Below are 20,089 nucleotides of genomic sequence, written 5' to 3' on the forward strand. Positions count from 1 at the left end.
TAAGTATCATTAGCATCTTAAACTAAATTTTTAGTCTCCAAATATTCCTTCCCCCCTCAATTTATTCAATAAATATTTATCGAGGACCTATTATCTGCCAGGAGGCATTGGTGGTTCAGTAGAATTCTCACCTTCCATTGGGGAGACCTAGATTTGATTTCCAATCAATGCGTCTCATGTGCAGGCACCACCCATCGGTTAGTGGAGACTTGCATGTTGCTATGATGCAGAAAAGGTTTTGGCGGCGATTCCAGAGTAAGATGGACTAGAAGAAACGCCTGGCCATCTACTTCCAAATATGTCAATGGAAGAAAGCCTTATGAATCACAATGGTCCAATCTATAACTAATCATGGGGATGGTGAGGGACCAGGCAGCATTTCATCTCATTTGCACGGGGTCGCCCTGAGTAGGGGCCAACTCAACAGTAGCCAACAACAGCAACGTTATTTGCTTAGCCAACATAATATCATTCTTGTTCTCAATTCTTTCTCCAACAAGAGACAGTCACCATTTGATCTACTGGGTCTCGCCTCTGGATAGCCATTTAGAGTGGTAAGCAATAACTATAACTGTCCCTAGCATTACTATGGCAGAGGCAAAGAAAACTCCCAACCACAGATGGCTGGCTTCCCCTCTTGCTGCTGGTCCAGCTGGCTTCACAGCAGTTCAGATTCTGACATTTCAAACTTGAATGATCCTTTTGTAAGCCATAAACCTTTCCCTAACTTCCTGGAGATCTCAAACTACTAACCTGACAAACAATGATTAACCTGAAGGGTTTTTAAATTAACATACTTGAGTGGCTTTAAATTTGTTTACATTACTTTGGCAATATTTTAAAGAAGTGTTTGTTAAAGTTTATGATGTACTCAGCTTCAGAACTGCTGAGGGTTACCTGATCCAACAAGCTTCTTGTCACTTCTTGTTTCATCAAATTCACTTTTGTTGTCACTTGGGAGAATGGAATTTGAAAATATTTCAAGCACTGTTTCTCAAAGTGTGTTTGCCAGGGAGCGTAGTCCCTCAAAATATAATTAAAAACAAACAAACAAAAAAAGGTTTTATGGACAATTATGTCTTCAGTGGATGGCATGTGGAAGACCTAGCACAGCACAGAGCCTGCTAAGTGGCAGGCATTCCTTTCCTGTCCAGGAGACTCCTGCTCCATTTGCTTGTCACTTGGGCTGTGTACCTTAGGAGAGTAGTCCTTAGTAATGCAAACCACACTCAGCTGATAACAGAAAGGCTGGAGGTTCAAGTCCACCCAGAGGTACCTCAGAAGAAGAACCTGGTGATCTACTTCTGAAAAAATCAGTCACTGAAAACCCTAGTAGAGCAGACTTCTGTTCTGACACACATGGGGTCACCATGGGCTGTAATCGACTCAACAGCAACTGGTTACTCTTTACTTCAGGAGAACCACGTGTTTCCCAGTCAGTCTTGGCTTACTCTCTCATACTCGACTGAACAATAAGCTTTTTTAAATTTTTGCCAAACGAGAATTCCATTCAATTTTAAAATGAAGTGTCTCACTAAAGTATTATTTCCTAAATCTTCCAAACTGAAATCTGCCTCAGCTACCGGTGCAAATTCCAAATGTTTTTCCCGTGAGAAACGTATGGCTAGTTTCAAAATATATTTTATATTCCTGACTTTGTTTTATAATTTGATGCCTTTAGAATTGTCTTCCAGTTCATAATTTCTACAACTGTCATGAAAATACAGAATCGCATGCAAAATAGATTTGAAAAAACATCAGGGCCTAGCAAGCAGGGGATAAAAGTCTCTTAAACACGATGCATTTTTAAGTATAGTTTAGTAAGACATCCCGATCCTGCCCTGGTGGTGAAAACCTCTGGCTTTGTAATCTGATCATGACGTCCATGTTCATCACTTGTGCTTCAGGGCAACTCCACTGTGGCCATTTTCTTCACCCTTTCCTGTCTTACTGCTCTCCAGAGCCTTGTTGGTACTCAATATTAAATAACATTAGCATCACTTACATTAACCCTTTCAGAGGCCATGGGTTTCCACAGACTGACTAAGCATATAAATAAATAGCCCTTATTTAAAACTCAAACATCTGAGAGCTACGGGGAAAAGACGCCATTGTGGTCACATTTATTAAACATATGTGTTCAGATTTAGGTTCTTAAAAGAAAATGGAGGAGGTGCCAGGAAGAAATACATGCAGACACAGGCCCCTGAAGCCTGAGGTTTAGAACCACCGCTTCCAGATTCCCCTAATACTTCACTCTGACCTCTAGTTTGAGGTGCGCTGATTTAAAACCGATCCTCCCACACACACTTAGAACTAGGCCTGCTTTCAACTCCCAGCTGTAAACTACTTGGGTCACCTTAGGTAACCTTTCTGGGCCTCAGTTCCTAACATGTAAAATGTGGCTAACACTGGTACCCACCTCAGAACTGTGAAGAAAAAAATGCAAAATGCACGTAAAGCACTTAGCCCAGAACCCACGACACAGTAAACCCCACACTACCCTGCACTCATTCTCTAGGTGTCTGCTTTCCTATTTCTGTGCTTGTCCTCCACTCAGAGACCACCCAGTATTACAGCATCTCTTTCAAGCTCGTAACTTGAACCATTTTCTGAAATCCAGTTCTGGGTCCCCGGCTGCCTACGGGAAATCGCTACATGGATGGATGAACATCACTATCACCTCAAACTCTGCCAGTACGAAATTTAATTCATCTGCCCTTCCCTGCACACTAGCCCCCATCTCAACTCCCATGTCTATCAATTACAGTACACGTCTCCCCATTATGCTGCAGTCAAAACTTCTGTCTTATCCCTGCCCTTCATCCCCCATATCCAGATTAAGTCAGGAAAGTCTGTCCTATTTCAACTCCATAATGTCTCTCCTGTTTCCCAATCATGCTGTTTGGTTTGAGCTTCCTGGGTGGCCTCTCTGCGGTCCATTTCTCCCATGTTAGGCACACTCTAAAAGCCCTCTATGGCTGTCCATCTCCCTCCCATATTAATGTCTTCCCTCCATGTAACATTTCTTCTCTCTACTCTCATCAGGTCTCCTTTCCACACGTACATGCAGCAAATTGTCGTCTGCTTCCTTGCCCTTGCTCCTTTCCCCTGAAATGCCCTCTCTTCTCTCTGCTTTCTGCTAAAATCTGTCTATCTTCCCACTCTATTCCTCCCTCCAAGGCCAGATCAAGGGTCATTTTCAGAAAACACCATCTCCAACTATTCCATCCCTCCTGGGCTTCCCCTTCTCTGAACACCTCACCATGAAATTTAGCCTCTTCTTATTATTGCTGTTTGTTGTACATTTAGCACTCATCTTCCTGACCCAATTTTAAATTTTTGGAAAGTCAGGGCCCCTTTTCCGAAACCCAAATTCTATATCCTCTAATACAGAATACTTTTTAATGGGGTAAGGTGGGCGTGGGAGCGGGGAGAGGGACCAGTGGATATGAAAACATCTAGAATATTCATTTTACACTAACATCGTTATTTCTGAGACTTTTCCCTGGGTTGCATGGGGTTTGCTAAAACCTATGAAGTAGGTTGTATTACTGTCCCCATTAAAAGCTGGGGAAACTAGGGCACCAGAGGTTAAAGAATTTGCCCCAAATAGCCCAGCTAGTATCAGAGCTGCGATTCAATCCCAGATAGTATGGCTACAGAGCCCACACTTCCACTGCTACATAATGGTGTTCAGTACTCCAGTACCCTAATAGCCCTTTAGAGCTGCAATAGAGAAAAGATTTCTTATAAGGAAGGCGGAAGGCCGCTCGACAATTAAAGGAGGATCGTTCAGTTGGGGTGGGGAAGTCAGACACATATAATAGACTAAATTCAATTAAATTTTATATGAAGGAAAAGAGTTTTACATCAAAAATATTGTTTAAAATTAAATGCTTTTGCTAATATAAATAATGCTGCAGTAGAAAGATCCTTGCATATGGCTCTATTCTACTTCCAGGTTACTACATAAAGGATGTCAATTTTTTTTTTTTTTTTTAAATGGCTTTCAATGTATGTTGTCAAACAATGTCCCCGGCAGATCATTCTAATTTATTCAGCAAATCAATAAAGTATACTTCTTTCACACCATAAGAACAATAAATATTATAGCAACTTTTGCCAAAATTACAGGTATAAAAGGGTATCTCTGTACTTTGAGTTAATTTGATTACTAACAGGATTAAAGATATTTACACATTAGTTTACTATTATTTCCCTTTCTGTAGGTTAGTCAGATATTGCAGAGATGCATTTTTTTATATTGCAAAAGTGCTTTATATCATAAAGATATTTAAATAATGATGTGGATCTTCAGTTTTATTATTTCTAAAAAAAAAAAAAACCCACTAAAATTAAACATGGAAAAAAGAAAATTCAGGCCCTCTTTCTCTATTTTAGTATATTCATTCAATATTATTGTTCCTTAAATGCATCAGGTGGGGATGCGAAGGAAATGAAGCAAAAAGAAAATTCTAGAAAAAATGAGTACCTGTTAGACAAAGAGAGATAAACAAAAATAGAAAAGTGAGAAGTTAGAAAAGGTAGAAAAAGAAATTGAGAGCTCAAGAGGGAAGAGGTTATACTAACCTCCAACTTTCTCTCAAGGACCACTGCCGGTGGGAATACTAGTTACTTAGCCATTATTCATTCAAACCTCAAGTGCTCTTCTTTTTTCTGAAGCTATCCTTGACTCAAAAAAAAAAAAAAAAAAAGGAAGTGGGAGTGGGTAAAGGAAAAAGATGGGCTTTAGCAGCGGTCAGAGCAGTATCACTAGGATAATATCAAGATAACTGAATGACTACCAACTATGAACCATGAAAAGTTTTATAATGGAGATCTAAGCAAAATGACCCCCACATGTCTGTCAGTTTGTCATACTGTGGGGGCTTGTGTGTTGCTGTGATGCTGGAAGCTATGCCACTGGTATTCAGACATCAGCAGGGTCACCCATGGAGGACAGGTTTCAGCTGAGCTTCCAGGCCAAGAAAGACTAGGAAGAAGGACCAGGCAGTTTACTTCTGAAAAGCATTAGCCAGTGAAAACCTTATGAATTGCAGCGGAACATTGTCTGATATAGTGTTGGAAGATGAGCCCCCTAGGTTCGAAGGCACTTAAAAGATGACTGGGAAAGAGCTGCCTCCTCAAAGTACGGTCGACCTTAATGACATGGATGGAGTAAAGCTTTCAGGACCTTCATTTGCTGATGTGGCGCCACTCAAAATAAGAAACAGGTGCAGACATCCATTAATAATCAGAACCTGGAATGTACAAAGTATAAATCTAAGAAAATTGGAAATCATCAAAAATGAAATGGAATGCATAAACATCCATATCCTAGGCATCAGTGAGCTGAAATGGACTGGTATTGGCCATTTTGAATTGTAGTCTACTATGAATTGTAGTCTACTATGCTGGGAATGACAACTTGAAGAGGAATGGTTTTGCATTCATCGTCAAAAAGAATGTTTCAAGGTCTATCCTGAAGTACAACACTGTCAGTGATAGAATAATATCCATATGCCTACAAGGAAGACCAGTTAATATGACTATTATTCGAATAGACATACCAACCACTAAGGTCAAAGATGAAGAAACAGAAGATTTTTATCAGCTGCTGCAGTCTGAAATTGATCGAATATGCAATCAAGATGCATTGATAATTACTGGCAATTGTTATGCGAAAGTTGGAAACAAAGAAGAAGGATCAGTAGTTGGAAAATATGGCCTTGGTGATAGAAACAATGCCGGAGATCGAATGATAGAATTTTGCAAGACCAACAACTTCCTCATTGTAAATACCTTCTTTCACCAACATAAACGGCAACTATATACATGGACCTCGCCAGATGGAATACACAGAAATCAAATTGACTACATCTGTGGAAAGAGACAATGGAAAAGCTCAATATCATCAGTCAGAACAAGGCCAGGGGCTGACTGTGGAACAGACCATCAATTGCTCACATGCAAGTTCAAGCTGAAACTGAAGAAAATCAGAGCAAGTCCACGAGAGCCAAAATATGACCTTGAGTATATTCCACCTGAATTTAGAGACCATATGAAGAACAGATTTGATGCATTGAACACTAGTGACCGAAGATCAGACAGGTTGTGCAATGACATCAAGGACATCATACAAGAAGAAAGCAAGAGGTCATTGAAAAGACAGGAAAGAAAGAAAAGAGCAAGATGGATGTCAGAGGAGGCTCTGAAACTCACTCTCGAACGTCAAGCAGTTAAAGCAAAAGCAAGAATTTATGAAGTAAAAGAACTGAACAGAAGATTTCAAAGGGTGGCTCATGGAGACAAAGTATTATAATGACATGTGCAAAGAGATGGAGATGGAAAACCAAAAGGGAAGAACACACTCGGCGTTTCTCAAGCTGAAAGGACTGAAGAAAAAATTCAAGCCTTGAGTTGCAATAGTGAACGATTCTATGGGGAAAATATTAAATGACACAGGAAGCATCAAAAGAGTACAGAGTCATTATACCAAAAAGAATTAGTCAATATTCAACCATTTCAAGAGGTGGCATATGATCAGGAACCGACGGTACTGAAGGAAGAAGTCCAAGCTGCTCTGAAGGCACTGGCGAAAAACAGGGCTCCAGGAATTGATGGAATATCAATTGAGACATACCAACAAATGGATGCAGTGCGGGAGGTGCTCACTCGTCTATGCCAAGAAATATGGAAGACAGCTTTCTGGCCAACTGACTGGAAGAGATCCATATTTATGCCTATTCCCAAGAAACGTGATCCAACCGAATGTGGAAACTATAGAACAATATCATTAACATCGCACGCAAGCAAAATTTTGCTGAAGACCATTCAAAAACGGCTGCAGCAGTATATTGACAGGGAACCAAAATACCAGAAAATCAAACCCCATGCCATCGAGTTCGATTCCGACTCATAGCGACCCTATAGGACAGAGTAGAATTGCCCCATAGAGTTTCCAAGGAGTGCCTGGCGGATTCAAACCGCTCACCCTTTGGTTAGCAGCAGTAGTGCTTAACCACTACACCACCAGGAACTGCCAGAAATTCAGGCCAGTTTCAGAAGAGGACATGGAACCAGGGATATCACTGCTGATGTCAGATGGATCCTGGCTGAAAGCAGAGAATACCAGAAAAATGTTTACCTGTGTTTTATTGACTACGCAAAGGCATTCAACTGTGTGGATCATAACAAATTATGGATAACATTGTGAAGAATGGGAATTCCAGAACACTTAATTGTGCTCATGAGGAACCTTTACATAGATCAAGAGGCAGTTGTTTGGACAGAACAGGGGGATACTGATCGGTTTAAAGTCAGGAAAGGTGTGTGTCAGGGTTGTATTCTTTCACCATACCTATACAATCTGTATGCTGAGCAATAATCCGAGAAGCTGGACTATATGAAGAAAAATGAGGCATCAGGATTGGAGGAAGACTCATTAACAACTTGCGTTATGCAGATGACACGACCTTGCTTGCTGAAAGTGAAGAGGACTTGAAGCACTTACTAATGAAGATCAAAGACCACAGCCTTCAGTATGGATTGCACCTCAACATAAAGAAAACAAAAATCCTCACAACTGGACCAATGAGCAACATCATGATAAACAGAGAAAAGACTGAAGTTGTCAAGGATTTCATTTCACTTGGATCCACAATCAACAGCCATGGAAGCAGAAGTCAGGAAATCAAAAGACGCATTGCATTGGGCAAATCTGCTGCAAAGGACCTCTTTTAAGTGTTGAAGGGCAAAGATGTCACCTTGAAGACTAAGGTGGGCCTGACCTAAGCCATGGTATTTTCAATTGCATCATATGCATTTGAAAGCTGGACAATGAATAAGGAAGACCGAAGAGGAATTGATGCCTTTGAATTGTGGTGTTGGTGAAGAATATTGAATATACCATGGACTGCCAAAAGAACGAACAAATCTGTCTCAGAACAGCCAGGATGTTCCTTAGAGGCAAGGATGGTGAGACTGCATCTTACATACTTTGGACATGTTGTCAGGAGGGATCAGTTTCTGGAGAAGGACATCATGCTTGGCCAAGTACAGGGTCAGAGGAAAAGAGAAAGACCCTCAACGAGGTGGATTGATGCAGTGGCTGCAACAATGAGCTCAAGCATAACAACGACTGTAAGGATGGCTCAGGACCAGGCAGTGTTTTGTTCTGTTGTGCACAGGGTCGCTATGAGTCGGAACCGACTCGACGGCAGCTAACAACAACAAAGCAAAATGAAAGGTACAAATAAAAACAAAGATGTCACTTTGAGGACAAAGGTGCACCTAACCCACGCCATGATATTTTCAATTGTCTCATATGCATGTGAAAGCTGGATAATGAATAAGGAAGACTGAAGAAGAATTGATTCCTTTGAATTACGGTGTTGATGAAGAATATCGAATGTATCATGGACTGCTAAAAGAACAAACAAATCCGTCTTGGAAGAAGTACAGCCAGAATACTCCTTAGAAGCAAGGATGTCGAGACTTCATCTCACATATTTTGGACACATTATCAGGAGGGGCCAGTCCCTGGAAAAGGACATCATGCTTGGTAAAGTATAGGGTCAGTGAAAAAGAAGAGGATCCTCAACAAGACAGACTGACACAGTGGCTGAAACAATGGGCTCAAACACAGCAGGATGTGAGGATGGTGGGAGACCAGGCAGAGTTTCGTTCCATTGTACATAGGGTCCCTATGAGTTAGAATGCCAACTCGATGGTATGTCACAACACCTTAAATGTTAGGGAAACAATACAGAAGTACGATTTTACAGGCAGAAGAAAATGATCGAACCAAGTAGCTGACACACTGCCTGCCTACACAGCCATCATTCCCCGCCTTCTGTCTTCCTGACAGTCCAGATTTTGTTCCCATGTCAATCCAACCCACCCCTACTTGACACAGGGAAATTCTGGTTAGTCTACCACAGTTACAGGGTCCTTTGTCTTCACCTTCCTAGCGATAGTTTAAAAGAGTATGCAGCCCTTCCAAACTCCTATTAAAGAGAAACCACTGCAGATCGTCAGGTCAGCAAACGACGGTCAGAAGAGTCACATCCATCTTGGGAGCATAAAAAAAAATACCCATTGCTCTCGAGTTGATTCCAACTTATACAGACCCTACAGGACAGAGAAGAACGGCTGCCACATAGGGTTTCCAAGGAGCGCCTGCTTGATTCAAGCTGCCAATATTTTGGTTAGCAGCCAAACTCTTAACCACTACGCCACCAGGGTTTCATGATCTTGGGATGATGAGGGGAGCTAAATGAGGAAAAGCTTCCTTCCTTAAAAATGACAAAAAAGAAACATGGAAAGAACTTAGGTCCTTGCTGACATCCTCAAGCCACTGAACTAATCAACCCAAAAGCCACCCCACCTCTCAACTTACGTGAAATAATAACTTGTCCTCAATGTTTTAGATATTTAGATTTAAGGTTATTTCTCATAGCTGAAACATCCTAAGTGATTCATAATGAAAAGTCTTACAAGATTATCATCATATTAACACAATGCTACAAAAATAATCTAATATGTTCACTATTTCTTAAGCATCTTGAAGTAACCATTTATTTTCATTTTTCCCCATCTTACTGTTTTCTTTGACATTATACAAACGTATCCAGAAAACAAACATTTATGTTTAACAATTTTCAGCGTACCTGACAACTGAAAAATGAGAATAAAAATAGCTTTTCATAATTTCCTTATTAAATGAATATCTAAATATGTGGTTACAGGATGCAGAAAACAGCTAAAAAGAGTAATAATTAATATTACTTTCACTCACACAAATTCCAACAGTAATTCAACCAAATGTTTGTTAAGTAAACCTTATTATACAACTGATACAAAATTAGAGAGGCGTTCGCCAAGGGGGAGGAAGGACTGATATCATACTGAAAATGCAAATAGCTTAAAATCACCTTTTAAAAAAACTCCTGAATTTGATATAATGCATAAATTCAAAATTGGAACATTATGTTATACCACATTTCAAATAAATGAGAAAACAAAAGTACTAAAAGGAAAGTAACATTACTGTGCCAAAAACTTCAACCACCTTTACAGAGGAAATTCCCACTGTAGAGATAACAATGCCTAATTCTTTAATGACTGAAGTTTTTCACCAGCTCAAACACTTTTTATTTATAACTGTACACATAAAATCCCATCCATTTGTGCCTGCTCTAAAAACATCAGAACTGTAAATCCAAACTGGGCCATCACTGAAATGGACCAGTCTTTTCCCATCTACCCTGTCCCAGTAACTTCCACCTTTATAGGTACACTCCCTGTACACATGAAGATGTATACCTGTAATAGACAAGCTACTTAAGAGTGCTGCTGAAAATTCTGTTGAGAATCTTCTTCTAAAATATTTGTCCTTTAAAAAAAATTTTTTTGTACTGAATTTTAAAACATCAGAGTTGCTGAAGTAGCATCCATCCACAGAAGGAAAAAGAACACTTGTTAACGCATTCAAATATTTCATGGACACCTAACGTGTACCAGGTACAAGCTAAGCACAGAGAATAACAGCAATGAACAAATCAGACATGGGGTTGGTAGATGTTTTTTTGTAGACGACCATAGTAAATATTTATGTTCACAAGCCATAAGGTTTCTGTCACAACTACTCAACTCTGCCACTAGAGCACAAAAGCAGCTATAGACAATATGTAAACAAATGAGCATGGCTGTGTTCCAAAAAAAAATTTTAGGCATGGACACTGAAGTCTGAATTTCATATAGTTTTCATGTTTCATGAAATAATATTCTTTTTATTTTTTTAACCTTTTAAAGATATAAAAACCATTCTTAGCTTGCAGGTCATACAAAAACAGTCAGCGGACCAGGAATGGTCCACGGGTCGTAGTCTGCCAACTCCCAGGCTAGACATTAATATTATTTGTATAATTATTTATTGCTTTAAGTGCTCAAAGGGAAAACACAAAAGGCAATACAAGTTTAAGAAGATGTGGCCTGCTCTAAAGATCAGGCTGAAACTTAAACGATGAGTAGTAGCCAGCCAAAGGCCAAGGAGAATCTGAACAGAGCCTTCTGGCAAGCAAACAGAATGTACAAAATCCCTAAAAGAAGGAATATGACCAGCTGAAGAATTTGAAAGACCAGTGAGGCTGGAGTAGAAAGAGTAAGAAGAAGCGTCGTTCGAGGTAAGGATAGAGAGAGAGGGATTAGCCCACCAAGGGTCTTTTGGCTAAGGTCAGGGATTTTGGTCTTTGTCCATTAAAGGGTTTTAAGTAAGAGAGGGGCACAATCAGCTTTGGAATTCTCAAAGATCACTAAGACTGCAGTATGGAGCAAGATTAGAAGGGAGCATGCGTGACTATAGGGAGATCTGTATCCAAGGGTTCTGGCCAGATGGCAGATGCTTGGACTAGGGTGCTAGCACTGGATAGTTTAGGGTGTAAAAGAGGCAAAATGTGGTGACTGGAGATAAGAAGAGTGAAAGGCACGTCCCCTACTTGACTCAGGCTTTCAACTTCCACAACCAGAAGATTATTAGTATCATTTAGTGAGCCAGGATACATAGAAAATGATGTCTATGTGTACAAATTTTGAGTTCAATTTTAAACATGCTGAGTTTGAGTTGCATGTTTCAAACTTTTTTGTATTGAGTTGCCTATAAGATATTCTAGTGGAGGTGCTAAGTAATCAGTTAGATGTAATAAGGATCAGAGGCCATGACAAGGTTTCTTTCAATTCAGTAATTCAGTTTGGGAATTTTCAGACTGTACCTGAAACCAGGAGGAGATAAAATTACCTAGGAAAAGGGTACAGTCCTGTGCTTCTCAACCTTGGCAGCACATGGGAATCACTGGGGTGACTTTAAAGAATCCCAGTTCCCAGGCTATACCCCCGGAACAATTAAATCAGAAACTCTGGGAATGGGACCCAGGCATTGGTATTTTTTTAGAGTTCTCCAAGTGATCTCAATATGCAACCAATGTTGGGAAGATAAAAAGACCCAGAACATTGTCATGGACTGAACTGTGTCCCCCCAAAATGTGTATCAACTTGGCTAGGCCATGATTCCCAGTACTGTGTGACTGGCCATCATTTTGTGATCTGATGTGATTTTCCTACGTGTTGTAGATGCTACCTCTGTGATGTTAATGAGGCAGGATTAGAAGCAGTTATGTTAATGAGGCAGGACTCAATCTATAAGATTAGGTTGTGTCTTGAGTCAATCTCTTTTGAGATATAAAAGAGAGGAGGGAGCACAGAAGAGAAGGACCTCATACCACCAAGAAAGCAGTGCCAGAAGAATACAATGTCTTTTGGACCCGGGGTCCCTGCACTGAGAAGCTTCTCGACCAGGGAAGATTGATGACAAGGACCTTTCCCCAGAGCTGACACAGAGAGATAGCCTTCCCCTGGAGCTGGCACTCTGAATTCGGACTTCTAGACTCCTAGACTATGAGAGAATTTCTCTGTGTTAAAACCACTTGTGGTACTTCTGTTATAGCAACATTAGGTAACTAAGGCAGACGTTAACAATTAGCAGTATTATAGAAAAGAACAAGAGATTAAGATACTAGGTTTCTAGTCCTAGCTACCTCATAATGTATCTCTCTGACCTCAGACCATTTCATATTTCATTCATTCTAGTTTGCTCAGCAGAAAAGTAACTAGTTTATCTCTAATATTCCCTAGAGTCCAAAAAACCCTGAGCCAAAGTTACAAGCTGCAATGTTCAATAACTTTTTGGTAGCTGGGGTAGCTGACGCATAGAAAAACTGCTATTAACCAATTATCAGCAGTAGAATATATTTTTAAATAATTATCTTCCCAAGCCAACATTTTTAAATGATAGAGCTGCTAACATATTGAATAGTACCTGTTAAGCAAGACTATATTAATAAAACCAAACCTGCTGCCATCGAGTCGATTCTGACTCATAGCGACCCTATAGTGACCCTATAGAACAGAGTAGAACTGCCCCCATAGAGTTTCCAAGGAGTGCCTGGTGGATTTGAACTGCTGACCTTTTGGTTAGCACCCATAGCACTTAACCACTACGCCATCAGGGTTTCTAGATTATATTAATGGGGAGGAACGATTCAGAAAAGGGGGGTGAGAATGGTTGCACAACTCAAAGAATGTAGTCAATGTCACTGAATTGTACCTGCAGAAACTGATGTATTGGTGTATGTTCTGCTGTGTATATTCTCAACAACAACAAAAAATAAATTACTTTAAAAAAAAAAAAAATTGTACCTGTTAAGCCTGGGAACAGATTTGGGCTAGTTTTGCAATATTATACTATATTTTCCCCCAGTTGGTAACTGTAGGAAGTTCAAAATGGTAGCAGGAATTTAACTTGGGAATTCTTTAGTTCAAAATTGGACTAAATCTTTCCTAAAGATAAAAAGTGAGCTGCAATTTAAGATTTGGGAACCATGGGTATGGACATAGAAAGAGAAGCACAGGACTCAGATTCAGAAGACCTGGCTGGCGCTCAAGTTTAGGTCTACCGCTTAGTAGCTCTGTGAGTAAAGTCTCCTAACCTCCAAATCTCAATTTCCTCAACTGTAAAATAGAAGTAAAATCAACTGTCTCAGCAACTTCAGAGTTATTACAGGGTTTAAGTTTTGAAAATGGCTGTAAAAAAAATAGTTATAGAAAAATTATTACCATTTCTACATTACCTTCTGGTCAATTTTAACATTAACTTTTGATTTACAATATTTTGAAAAGCAGATCTTCTTTGTGACAGCACACTCCACAGAAAGGGAAAAAAATCACTATCTTCATGCTATGACTTCTTTCTTGTTCCATTTAAAATAAGTCTACTTTGCAGGTCATATTTCAATGGAACAACTTAGTCTCTATTGATAGCTTCCACTACACTGTTCAAATTCCATTTTTACCATCTGATTTCAAATTCCACGAAGCAGACACAGACTACAGTATTACTAAAATTCTGTTACGGCACAATTAACACACTCAAATGTCGACTAAATTTTTTTTTCATCACTCTGAAGACAAGATATGCGAGTTAAACAGAACAGTTAAATACATAGCTCTCAAACTGAAGACCTCGGGATAAGTCAATAGACATGCACATTTCTCCTAAAGTCAGGCATCAAGAGGCTGTTTGTTCAACCAGAAAGATTCTCCTCCACCCCTCTCGCAATTTCTAAGGTTAGAACTGAAGGACACACAGCTTCAGAGCACTCACAAAATCTCCTGGCCTCCAATGCACTGCTGTGAGAAATAATGATCTAGCCATTAAGGACAAAGACTTATGGCAATTTGCTAAGTAATCTTTCAAAAGCCTCCTTCATTCAAACTGGCTTGTCAATGGGAAAGAACATTTAATAAATTCGAAGATTTACAAGTGAACTTTGAAGTTTAACATTACAAGAATAGAAATTATGTCAGTTTATAACAGAACGAACGTATTATGCACAGAAAGGAATAAATTTTAAGAATCGTAGGAAGGATCAGCATTGTAAAAAGAAATCCAAGACTGTCTCACTTTTATGTTCCTTTCAAAAAGATTTTTAAGGGTGAAAATGGTTGCACAACTCAAAGAATGTAATCAATGTCACTGAATTGTACACGTAGAAATTGCTTAAGTGGTGTATGTTCTGCTGTGTATATTCTCAACAACTGGAACAAAATAAAGTATTAAAAAGATATATTGGCAAAGGCTATCATTTGTTGGCTTCTTTTGAGCAACTGACTACTTGGAGTGATCACTAATTAAAGAAACAACACATAATTAAAAGTTCTATAAGAACTCTGACTCAAACCAAAACCAAACCCACTGCCTTCGAGTCGATTCCAACTCATAGCGACCCTACAGGTCACAGTAGAACTGCCCCACAGAGTTTCCAAGGAGCACGTAGTGGATTCGAACTGCTGACCTTTCAGTCAGGAGCTGTAGCACTTAACCACTACGCTGACTCATTAGAAACTCTAAAATTCTATAGATGCTATACATGCCTGATACAGCACAAATTATTTTGCTAGTAATTATTCCTTGAAATACAAGTTAGGACAGATTGTGATACTTTTCTTTGATCTAAATGCTAAAACAGAATAATTATTTTAATGAAAAATGATGACACCTAGACACTGCCAAGAAAATGAAAATAATACCAGGGCAGATTACAACAGAAGAAATTGTTTGGAAAATCAAAAACTCTTTTCTGAGAGTCTACAACACAGCAAGACACTTCAGGGAAAAATAAATTATATTTCAAAAGTGAATCCCTACTACAAAGAGGAAGCATACTATATTTACATGGATAAAACCTCCCAGGGCTTTAAAGTTGCTTAGGGTTCCTCAGAGGAAAACTAAGCTGAACGGCAGGTTACCTCAAAGCACGTTATTTTGATGTGCTGTGCAGGTTATCATCAGAGTTTCAAGACAAGCTCTTTTAAGTTGTTATAGTCACTGTTCCAACTAAAATACAAGCATTGAGAGCAGGATATCAGGAGAAAAGGAATAACCTATTCAATTTTGTAAAATGACAGCATCATTGGCAGGATACAGGAAGGAATGTGGGAAAGGCAGGTATATTTTAAGTTATACAGTTCAAGTCTGAGGTTAGAAAAGGATACCCACTGCTGTTGAGTTGATTCAGACTCATAGTGACCCTATAACAAAAAACCAAACCCAGGGCTATCCACGGGGTTTCCAAGGAGTGGCTAGTGGATTCCATCTGCCACAAGCCAGTGGCACAGTGGTTAAGTCGAGCTCTTAACCACTGTGTCATCAGGGCTCCTGGAAGAGGATAGCTTGGTGAAATCAGCCCACCAGCCACTGGAGGTGACACAGTAGCACGTGGGTCAGGGCTGAGTTCATATTCAATGTCACTAGCTACTGGATGTTCAAATTTGTGTGTACATATTCCATTCAGTGAAGATTGCTGAGCAACTATTATGTACAAGATACAGTAAGGCAGTGTAGTGGATACAAAGATGAACAAAACAAAAGTAGTTCCTATGAGAAGCTTACAACCCAGTAGCAGGGATGAAACAAACGTACTCTGCCTGAAAGTACCAGCAAGGCCTCTAAGAGACGGTGGAAGTAATGCGGAGTTTCACCTCTGGAAGGTTTTGGATTTGCATCCCCATTCAGTTTCAATACAACACATATAGATACAATGTTATTTTAAAACTGGTGATGCTCCTGACTAAAGCTTTAAAATGCCAGAAGATTGGTAATATCCTGTAAATAAAAATGATGCCAAAATCTCAAAAAAGAAAAGAAAAAATATATATAATGACCAGTTCTTTGACACAAAACCTGCTCCTTAATGCTCCACGGCACACTACAAGTCCCTGCAGCTGAACTTCAGGCATATGACAGCTCTGATTTGTTATAGAAATCCACAGGAAAAAATGCACCCCTCAAGGTGCATAACATGCATCTTGTCTGTACAACATGGCATGAAGGCAACAGTGGCTGAGGAGAGGAAAAAGCAAGGAAAACACATGTGACAGCATTCTGAAAAGTATGCTATGGAGCTAAACAAATGCAAGACCCACTGCATGTTATTAGAGTTCTGGTGCAGCATCCGTCCCTCCTGAATTTAATTGTTCATGCACTGAACAAGCCATCCATAAACTATCGATATTTTCCTAAGAGGCATTTTATCACCAAATGAGAATATAAACGAATTCTTAAAAGAAAGGCAATATGTTAAAGGCACCTTTTTTGGTACAGATTATATTTAACTAAATATTAGATGATTGTACCCAACTAGATCTCCTTCCTTCCCCCCACCCAAAAAAAAATCTCCAACCAGTTGAAAGGTATTGTGTACTTCTAAACCTTTATATGTTACCATGAAATCCCTGGTAATTGAGCCTTCTTCATAACGCCACCACATATAGTTTTCCTTTTCTTATTCTAACTGAACAGGAAGGTTTAACTAACCCAATCAGCCTACTATAATCCTAAAAGGAAAAAACGCACACCAGTGAGGAAACACTAAAAAAAAAAAAAAAAAAAAAAACTGGACAAATAGGATGGCTACTTAATGAAACATACATGTCCTCCATTCGTCTGCAGTTCTTGTCATTTTATCCCTACCAGATTTTAGATTTTCAGAACAAGTATGCAGGTTATTTAAAATTGAGTTATATATAGTCATTTAGCAGCCGCAAAACACTTCTGGCATTATCACAGATGCTAGATCTCTGGAGGAATTTTTTTTTCCAAACTAGCATTTTTCTTCACCAAGACCCAACCAGCATTTCTAAAAACAAGAACCCTTTTCTCTCCACCCTCCCAACACCCGCCCCCAAACAAACAAATCAGACTACAGTTAAATTCTACACTAAAGAGACGATGAGATTACATGCCAGGCGTTGTCAGAGCCTATTTTTCATACACCACCACCAAACAGTTTGATGCAGTATTCCTGATTGTTTTTTATTGTATTTGTAAACACACTCACTAATCCACTAAATTAGGTAATTTACAAACAGGTCCTCTCAGTTATTAGTGGCCAGCTGTCAAGTTCTATTACATTTGATCCATATACAGTTGTCTGAACATTTCCATCCAGGTTAAGGGCTCAGATGGGAAAGAGAGAGGGAGGTTAGAGAAATTTGGATGGGGGCAGGGTGGAAGCTGGGAGAAAGCTCTGCATCTCAGCCCTCAGCGACAACATTCAGCCAGAGCCCACAGAAAAACTAAATTCGGCACCTCTGCCTCCTGTTACACCGGCAACAAAGAGGGAGTTTCCGTAACGCTCCCGTCACCCACCAGGTGCCCAATCTCCTTCCTAGCACATTCCTGGCGCTCCTGCAGGGGCCTCCGGGTGTGATGAGGCCGCGATGCCTGGGGCTGAGGCACAAAGGGGGGGATGGGGTGAGAGGCCAGCGGGTGGGATCTGGGCAGAGAGCCGTAGAAGGGCTCCGAAACCCGCTTCAACATTTCAACCAGGACTGGGGCGACGGGCAGTAGAATATTCAATGGAGCAGAAACTGGAATAAGGTGGGAGGAAGGTGAAGAACCCATGCTGAGGGTATACCTCCTAGGAGCACAGAAAATAGTCGGGGGCAGACTCCAGGGAGATGGGAGGTGAAGAGCAAGGCCCGGAGGACGAGGGAAGAGGTGCCACCTGGGGCTGAGAGGAGGCGCCTGTGTTGCCTCTACCTGCCAGCGGGCGGGCGGGACGGGCCGCTCAGGTGTGACTGGGAGGAGGGGGCCAAGTCCAGAAGGGGCGCGGGGAGAGCCAAGGGTACACAGGGGGCCAAGGAGAGGCGCCCGCAGGTCCGCTGCAGAGGGAGCCAGCGCGGGGGTATCTGCCCGACGCAGGGGAGGGGAGGCGGGGGCGGGAGCCCTTGCAGCGCACGGTGGGCTGAAGGGAGGACCAGGGACAGCGACGGGCTGCGGGGCGGTGGGCGCCTGCGGCGCGAAGCTGGATAGACATCCAGGAGGGCGGCCGGGAGGTGGGGGCCCCTCACCTGCGCGGCGGAGGCGGAGCTGCAGCAGCCCATGGCGGGGCCGGAGGAGCCCGGAGGCGGCGCCGGGCGCGCAGCTACGCCCCGGAGCCCCTCGGCATGCGAGCCGGCGGGCGCCCGGGGAGGGCGCGGCCTGGCCCGGCACGGCTCGGCGGCGGCAGCGACTCGGGCGGCGGCGGGGACTCAGGAGGCGGCGCGGGTCGGGGCGGGCGCCGGCCACATCCCCCAGCGGCGGCGGCGGCGGCGGCGGCTGCGCGGCTCCGGCTCCGGCTCCGCTCCTGCTGCTGCAGCTGCTCCCCAGCGGAAAGGGGCGGGCACGGCGACGGCAGCACCGCCCCCTGCACCGCCCCCCGCCTCCCTCCCGCGCCCCGTCCCTCTCCCGCTCGCTCTCCCGGGGCACAGCCGCCTCCGCGCCGCGCGCGTCTCCCATCAGACTCCCCGCCCCCGGCCGCGCCGCGCGGCCAGCTAGGCGGTGGCGAGAGCGAGGCCGGGCCATTCGGCGCGCGGCGGCGCCTGGGAGTCACCGGGCCCATTTCTGTGTGGCACCGAGGCAGAGCGCTGCCTCGGGGCGAGAGGGCGTCTGGAGCTGGGACGCCCGAGGGATGGGCAGGCTCGCTGCCGAAAAGGGGCCGTGCTGCTTCCGGACTGGGGCTCGCGGGCTGGGGAACCCTCCCAACCTGGGCACCAACCCGACGAGCCCTATTGCTCCTTTCTTCCTTGACGACTGTTTTTTAGGAAGAAAATGTACACAGTAAACCTCCAGGAACAGGCGATAGAAGACGAGGAGAAACAAGCATCTGTTGCTACTAGCCCCATTTTGCTGATGTGGAAACTGAGCCTTGAATGGGACCAAGAGCCCAAAGAAATGCACACAAGGTCGAAATTGTAATAAAGAGCCGGAAATAGGGGAAAGGGCAAAAGTTCTCAGCTCTCAATTCAGAGCCCTGTTGAATCTGAACTAAACTTTCTTATACAGGTTAGTCTACGAAAAACCAATATGGTATTAATTCACTCATATTAAAAGTATATACTGAGGACATACTAAATTCCAGTAATTATAGGCACTGGGAATACAGACACGAACAGAAGAGACAATGTCCCTGCTCTTAGAAAACTGCTAAGTTAATACATCGAGCATAGCAACATAGAGTAAGCCCCGCAAGCGTATTTGGGAAATAGCATTTGATGAGGACAGTTAAAGGTGGCAAGAATGAACATAATTGTTAATATTAAGAAGAGGATAATTGCATGCCTGGCACTATTATAAGTCCTTTGTATGTCTGATTTCTTCCTGTCAAAGGATGACCCAAAGAATCAGAGAAGAAAAGAAAACGTTGATTTGCAAAGATGCGAGGGATTAAGACTTCTGAAGGACTGGCACACCAAATAAATAACAAGTTTTAGTGTTACTTAAAGTCTAAGGGTAAGAAAAAGCCCAGGAGTAAGCTGACTTTGTGTGCATTGACAGGAAATCTAAGCAAAGGAAAGTCTGGATGGAGCCTGAGGACTGCCAAAGAAAAGGCCAGGAAAGGAGGAGAATTTCTAGTTGGTATGTTCCAGTATCTTTCCTAGCTCTGTGGCTTTGGATTTTTCTCTGTGAAATGGTGATAATATGGATGAC

The 20,089-nt window shown here is 42.0% G+C and overlaps 1 protein-coding gene across 3 annotated transcripts in view; it reads right to left on the reverse strand.

Annotated features, from left to right (window-relative positions):
• The window catches only part of SLC44A1 (solute carrier family 44 member 1), a 180,665-nt gene extending 162,109 nt beyond the window's left edge, over positions 1-18,556 (reverse strand). For all 3 annotated transcript variants that reach the window (XM_010587786.3, XM_010587785.2, XM_010587784.3), the window contains exon 1: positions 18,472-18,556. In XM_010587786.3, coding sequence (XP_010586088.1) covers positions 18,472-18,504 — 33 coding nt within the window. In that variant the 5' untranslated portion in view covers positions 18,505-18,556. The remainder of the gene's footprint in view (positions 1-18,471) is intronic.
• Between the last annotated feature and the right edge of the window lie 1,533 nt (positions 18,557-20,089).

Source organism: Loxodonta africana, chromosome 9 (assembly GCF_030014295.1).
Source record: "Loxodonta africana isolate mLoxAfr1 chromosome 9, mLoxAfr1.hap2, whole genome shotgun sequence".
Lineage (NCBI taxonomy): Eukaryota > Metazoa > Chordata > Mammalia > Proboscidea > Elephantidae > Loxodonta > Loxodonta africana.